We start from the raw sequence: 7489 nt of genomic DNA, 5'->3' as shown, positions 1-7489 counted from the left end.
ACTGCTGTGGCAGGTATTGTGTAGTACTGAAGATGATAATTCTATTTTTAGAGTCAACGAATGAGGTTTTTAAGACAATGTACATTTTTGATTTTTTTTTTTTTTTTTTTTCCGTCTTAAAATGTACAATAAGATTTAAAATAAAGGTTTTACATCCGCCTACAGTATATCATTCGTCCATGGATTACAATGAAGCGGATTTGATTTTAATGATATACAAAATTTTCCTGTAAAAAAAAAAAAAAAAAAATCAAACACATTAATCTGAAATAATTGAATATATACCTGCACAATTGTTACAGATCCAAATACACAGGACTCAGGATACACAGGACTCAGAAAAATCATGTCTATATAGATTAAATGTACAGCAGAAAACCCACTAAACGCTGATGGGTGAGATGTTCCAGACGACTCTGTGTCCTCTTATGTGTTTTGTTGGTTTTCATATGTGACGTCAGGGTCAGTGGAGGCTGCAGAAGCCTCCGCAACACGGTGAGACATGACCACTTCATTTTGACTGATCTGTGTCGTATTCCCTGAGGAAACATGAAAAGGAGAAACAGAGTCAACCTGAGTTTTTATCGATAATCATCTTTTTAGTTCTAGTTTGTTATACATGTGTCCTCACGTTTCCTATTCATCCACCGGGGGAGAACACAAGCAGTCAATGAGAGGCCTGTTAAACCCACACACACAATGATGAGCCTGATAAAAAAAACAGGATCTGCAACAAAAGAACATAAAAAAACCCATCAAGCTGATAAAAATGAGCTCAAATAACTGGTGGTCTACTTTGTCAATGTCCATGTTTTGGTGTACAGCCTTCATCACCTGTGCAGCAGAGCTCATACTCTTAAGCACTTCTGTGTTGGTGTTTGTGATAGACAGTTAGAGGAAGTGTTTAGGTGAGAATGTGAGAAAAACTACAGCTGAACTCTGAGGTTTGAGCCTCTGACAAACTAGATAGATAGATAGATAGATAGATAGATAGATAGATAGATAGATAGATAGATAGATAGATAGATAGATAGATAGATAGATAGATAATGTCAGAAACTAAAGAATTGTGATAAAAGTGTATTATTTTAATGAGATGATGAATAGGTGTCTTAAAGAGTGATCTTTATGAGGCACCACCATCCTGACTGCTGGACCAATATTTTCTGGCAGGAGGATTGTTCCTAAAATTAGCAGAAAATCCTGAATAAACATGTTACTGATTATAAAGTGAGTGATCCTCAGCTTTGTAAATGTGAAAATCATAACAAATTCCAGTTTAGGGGCGAGTGGTGACAGTTTCTATTATATATTTTGATATTATACTATTTACCTGTACTCGAATTTTCCGTCTGACCATCTTTTCTCTCAGTGATGAAGACAAGTGTGTGGTCTGCAGATATCCTTACTTGATTCTCATCCACAAACAGGCAGGTGTATCTCCTGTTGTGTCCACTCGAACGTTTCACAGTTATAGTAGAGACACAGTTTCTTTGTCTGATGGAACTGCGTGTGCCCGTCAGCTCAGACCTTTCCTCATTCTCCCAGCGCAAACTGTTCTCTGGACAACGGAATGACCTGGTTCTGTTCAGAGAGCACTGTAATGTGATGCTTCCATCTCTGTTTGGATCAGCGTCTGGAGGAGATTCAGAGACTGAAGGGAAACTTAACAGTCAGTCAATTACCTTCTGCAGTCGATGAAAAACAAAATCCAATGATATCAAGTATTTATGAATAATGATAGATGTTTCTTGAGTGTTTTAGTTGAGGAGACACTGTATGTAAAAGAAAAATCAACATGTTGCAATGCCTGGAGTCATGTCCAGTCTAGACTAATGTGGATGGTTTTCTAAACAGATGTTTTCTTCCTCTGTTTTTAAAAGATCTTTGTCCACACAGCAATGCAAAAACAATTCCAAACTGGTCCAAAGTCTCTGACAAATTACAGTAGTTGTTGTCCAATCTGTGGACACTGTAGATAATACTAGATGTAGCAGACACAGAGGCTTTAATCTGTCATGAAGGTGAAGCAGCAACAAATTCAGCAGTAAACTTTTGTGGTTATGGAAGTGTATTCTTTGCATGATGTGGATTTTTCCATAACACCAGTCTGGTCCATCTCCCAAAGGTACTGACCTCGATCTACTGCAGGTCGTATACTGAGTTATACACTTGGATTGGAAGTTTCAAATGCAGCTTCATTCCACAAACACATAGACATGAGTAAAATGTGGTCTGATGCCATCGTTTATCTGTGTCCACACAGATACAAACAAACCCAATGTTTTTAAATCTCCATTGCTGTGACCTAAAACACTAATTAGTCGTGGACGAGAGGCCTAAATGTTGAGAAAAACATCTGTTTTGGAAAATATCTGCATTAGTGCAGACAGGACATGAGACTGAGCTCCTCTGTTCAACTTTCATGTAAATGATTTGTCATAGAAATGGGACTCACCTGTCAGGATGTTCAGGTACAAAAATGTGTCCTGATCATTTCTCTGTTGGTCAGGACGACAAAGGTATCTACTAGCATCCTCACCAGAGACGTTGTTAATGACCAGAGAACAGTTAGAGGACAGATGAAACCTGACATCTGTGGGTGGGCTCTGACCATTTCCCTCTTGAAATTCAATTGGAGGGCCGTTGTCGTCAAACCACCCAACCTTAGAACATGTTGAGGGTGGAGTCCGACCACAGGGTATTATGGCCATTTGACCAGAACGGTAGAAAACATGGATGCGTTCAACACTGAATCCACCTAGATAGATAGATAGATAGATAGATAGATAGATAGATAGATAGATAGATAGATAGATAGATAGATAGATAGATAGATAGATAGATAGATAGATAGATAGATAGATAGATAGATAGATAGATAGATAGATAGATAGATAGATAGATAGATAGATAGGTAAAAGAATTAAGAACTGCTTCTCACCCCTCAAGTAAAAATACATAATCCTGACACTATGAAAAAATAAGACCTCAGAGAATAGATCCAACTGTAAAGTATGAATGTCACTCGACTAAAATGATTTCTAGATTTCACTGTGTCTTAAATAATGATAATACTGATGCCACTGAATCAACAAAATTTAACCAGGACCCACACCAAAGTAGGTACAAATACCACAGAGCCCAGGATAGTACCAGGTGGAGTCAAAGGGCACCAAATGTGAGTTTTATCTATTAAAGAATATAACAATAAAATATACAAGAGGCGTACACTTTGCAACCTTTGTACTTGACATTCAGTAGAAATATTTGTGAAATATTTGTGTTTAAAAATTTTCCATCATAAAAACAGCATCTTACCTTCAAACAGCAGAACAGAAACACAAACAAAAACCATGAAGTCCAGAGCTGCCATTGTTCATTTCTGATCAGCAGGGTGGTGTGTTGTGAGAATTTTTCTCTTGACTAGACGAGGCACTGTCAGTGATGTTCCTCTTTATGGTTAAAGTCTGTTAAAACAACTGTTGTAACAGCATTATCCAGTGTCCCAGGAACTGCTTCACAAACCACAGGCGTGTTGGCATGACCATATGCTCCCCTACAGTCTACAGGAGATGTTTGAGCCCAGCTAAAGTAATTATAACTTAAGGAGAACTTAAATCTACAAGAAAATGAGAAAATGAAGAGTAGAACAAGCATAAAAAGCCAGTGTATCTCTGTCAGAGGGTTACATCTGTGGAATAATCTGGAGCAAAACTTAAAAATGTCTTCTACACTTTGTTCATTTAAAAGGATGTATGAATCCACTATAATAACAAAATATAGAATATTATTTGAATAAGTGAATATATAGTTATAACATGGAAGTACGCATGAAATAGGATATTATTGTAATTAATTAATTTTCATGATAAGAAGATATTATCACATTTACTGATCATTGTATTTGGAGTAAATATTTAAAGTATATATAAATATTATAGTTTATATTAAAAACGGTTGATTATGCAAATCTGATTGTGTGTGATGTGACCAAAAAAGTGTATGTGAATGGATGTTTTGTGTTATTGTAAAAATATACAGAAGAAAAGGTTTGTAAACAAAGCAAAGGAAGTGGATTTAATTTAATTATTAGTTTGTAAAAAGGGGTGGGAGTCAATAAGTTCGACTTTTTTCCACTGCTTTCCGAGTGCAGAAAAATTTTATTTGACCAAGTTGTTTGGTTCTGTGTTATCTGATGATTGTATGTGCTCGAAATAAAACTACACTACACTACAGAAATTCTGTTTCATATGATTTTCCCTTGTACATCAAATGCAAATTACACCATGGATTATGTAGATCGCAGCTGCAGATTCCGTATTTGTCTTTATTTGGTTGGTGGGTTTGATTAATGTTGCAACAGCTCAGTATGATGACACCGTTGTTATTTTCCATCTGTCATTACAATAGTAAGAAGGAAGTTGCACATTTCATAGAAAAAATAAGGAGGGAAAGAGAAAAATGAGAATATCATCATTTAAAATAGTTTGGGTTCCTGATAGTATCTGCTTTTTTTCTTCTTGGTAGGGAAAGCTACAAGTAGGTCTTTCTGCCCACTCTCACAGCTGTTTCTCAGACCCAGTAATGCAGGTAAGGAGACAGATATCAACAAATAGAACATCACTAAGACATCGAGATATGGATAAAAACACTGATGTGGTACTTCATGCTTTTTGTTTACATGCATGTCTGAACACAAACAATACACTTTAGGAAGTCTATACCCTGGTCTGTGAAACCTCCTCCAGACCAAACAGCTGTTTGTTGGTGTGACTAAATGAGGTGGTCTTGGTTCAGATCAAGCAAACCATGGTTTGGATTCATCACTTTGATTATTCAGTCGTTTAGATAAATTACAGCAATTTACAGGCAAGAATTGTGTCACCAATAACAAGAAGAAAAAGAGGAAGAAGAAGTTAAAAATAAACCAAATGAACTCCGGATGTTGCAGAAAAAGCCTTTGAATCATTTCTTTTAGGTCTATAACTTTAAGCCTGTACTTGGTTCTTCTTTTCACAGACTGCCTCATTCTGCTACAGAATTCATCTCACCCCTTAAATTCTATCATTTTGTAATAACTTAATGTCATGGTGGTGTATCTGGTCTGAACTCGGTCTTGCCCTGTCTAGGTCTTAGTCTCAACCCCTCTAAGTCTCAGTCTTCTCCCAGTCTCAGTGTATGTGGTCTGGACTTCATCATTGACTTTGTGTTCTAGTTCTGATTCATTACTCTGTTTACAGAAATAGTGACCTGCATTTAATAATAATAATAATAATAATAATAATAATAATAATAATAATAATAATAATAATAATGGATTAGCTTTCTATAGTGCTTTTTTGGACACTCAAAGCGCTTTACATTATCGACCCATTATTCATTTGATGATGGAACTTTGTTTCTAAGCAGTGAACAGTCTGCGGTAACATTCAATCTGTGTGATCGATATCCTGCACACTCCACAACCTCTCCGTCATTAATAATCTCTACTGCAGATTATTTTTCCTGAAGTACTGAAAGTCCATGTCATCCTCTCACATCCACACTGACTACTGATTATATTCATACACAGCAAAATGGCATCATTTCAATCTTTAACAAAGACTTTAGCATGACCTCCATTAGCTTCTACTGAGAAATAAAATTGAAATGAAGTATAAATTGGCTTTCACAGAGTCCACTGAAGTGCACAACTTTATAAAAAATGCAGATTTAGCTTTTATTGTACCAGAAATGGAAATAAATAAATTAAAATTAGTAATATTTCATCTTTCCTGTTAACTGATGAAAACATAAACCCAATATAATCCATGCAAAGACCCCCATTGTGTTTCTCAGACTTTGACTCATGTCTCACAGCCTGAACTACCTACACTAATGAATGACTGTTTCACAGGAAAACATATAAATACACATATCTTTCCTGTTTCTTTAAAGGGCATTCTTTCTTACCTTGTTTCCAAAACATTTTGTTGGTGAGAAACATGAACTTCTCTTTCCCTTGAACTTCGCCAACTTAGACTTTGACGTATTTCACCCAAAACACCAAGAAGACTTCTGCATTTGTTGAGTCACTTGACAGTGAAATAAATACAGCAGAATGCCACATGTCAAATGATCACAACATAATATATAGTGTCAGTATATTTAACAAGCAAAATCCAGAAATGACCATTTATTGATTACACATTTATATTTGGGGGAACATTATCTGCTATTGATAAATTTGAGAATCATCTGATAAAGGAAATGAACTCAATCTACCATGATAGTGACTTAAACATAAATACAGTGACAGTGATGAAGGGAAATGGGTGATGGGAACAGTTACACAGCGCCCACACAGTCAGATTCATATTGCTCTGATCTATGGTAGGCTGCTTCCTCTTAATATTTTGTAACATTTTTCTGAAAATAGACGACACAGTGTTTCGTGTAAGAGATGGCTTGCACCTTTCTCAAGAATCTTGCACAAAATCATAAAATATGTTTTATGCAGAATATTGATTAAGGGTGTAATGGTGCACTCATTAGTACTGAACCGTTTAGGTTTGGGTATTATTGTTTGGAAATTGACAGAGTTTATTTTTGTTTTGATATGTGTATTACTGCTACGGAAGGGACAGAGTTTATCTTGATGTGAAATTCATTCATTCATTCATTTTCTGAACCCGCTTTATCCTCACTAGGGTCACGGGGGTCGCTTGGAGCCTATCCCAGCTACATAGGGGCGAAGGCGGGGTACACCCTGGACAAGTCGCCAGTTTATCGCAGGGCTGAACATATAGAGACGAACAATCACTCTCACATTCACACCTATGGGCAATTTAGATTAACCAATTAACCTATTAGTGCATGTCTTTGGATGGTGGGAGGAAGCCGGAGTACCCGGAGAGAACCCACGCAGACACGCAGACACGGGGAGAACATGCAAACTCCACACAGAAAGGTCCCACCCCCCATCGACTGGTGTTGGAATCGAACCCAGGACCTTCTTGCTGTGAGGCACAAGTGCTAACCACTGCACCACCGTGTCGCCCTTGATGTGAAATGCTGTTGCAAAATGGACAGTCTATCCTTGATAAGTATAGGATTTTTGTGTTTTGTGCTAAATCAGAATTTAATCTGATATTTGTAGGATTTTTGAGTTACTTGTGGGATCTGCCATATAGGAATTAAGGAATTCGAAGGTAAATTTCATCCCACTCCTTTTTGAATGTTTTCCTTTCTTTTTATAGAAATCTTTTTGTTATCTGGTTATATTCGCATTATACTTGAAATAAATAAATAAACAAACAAACAAACTCCAGGGCCAAATGTGGCTCTTTAGCCTCTCTTCATGGCTCCCATGGTCAAAAAACATAAGGAACATTTTGAAATGAACTGAACGAGTCATTACTTTTTAACATTGTTATAGGCCTTAATCTATTTTAACTTTGTCCATCTTCAAAAATGTACAGGAAAGATATGGGAAAACAATTTAACT

At 36.5% G+C, this 7489-nt stretch overlaps 1 protein-coding gene across 1 annotated transcript; it reads right to left on the bottom strand.

Annotated features, from left to right (window-relative positions):
* Window positions 1-3447, bottom strand: LOC115415374 (uncharacterized). Its single transcript, XM_030128926.1, has 5 exons — window positions 3322-3447; window positions 2459-2761; window positions 1334-1654; window positions 632-727; window positions 1-539 (listed from the first exon to the last, which is right to left on the bottom strand). The coding sequence occupies exons 1-5, from the start codon at window positions 3374-3376 to the stop codon at window positions 427-429; spliced, it is 888 nt and encodes a 295-aa protein (XP_029984786.1). The 5' UTR covers window positions 3377-3447; the 3' UTR covers window positions 1-426.
* Between the last annotated feature and the right edge of the window lie 4042 nt (window positions 3448-7489).

Source organism: Sphaeramia orbicularis, chromosome 24 (assembly GCF_902148855.1).
Source record: "Sphaeramia orbicularis chromosome 24, fSphaOr1.1, whole genome shotgun sequence".
Taxonomy (NCBI): Eukaryota; Metazoa; Chordata; class Actinopteri; order Kurtiformes; family Apogonidae; genus Sphaeramia; species Sphaeramia orbicularis.
This window is presented reverse-complemented; position numbering and strand designations above follow the sequence as displayed.

What these genes read in the sequence shown, in the direction of transcription:
- LOC115415374 (XM_030128926.1), bottom strand. Translation starts at nt 3,376, where the DNA reads ATGGCAGCTCTGGACTTCATGGTTTTTGTTTGTGTTTCTGTTCTGCTG. An exon ending in GACGGAAAATTCGAGTACAG is followed by an intron (nt 728 to 1,333) that starts GTAAATAGTATA and finishes CTTTTGTTGCAG; the next exon opens with ATCCTGTTTTTTTTATCAGG. An exon ending in CCGGTGGATGAATAGGAAAC is followed by an intron (nt 540 to 631) that starts GTGAGGACACAT and finishes ATGTTTCCTCAG; the next exon opens with GGAATACGACACAGATCAGT.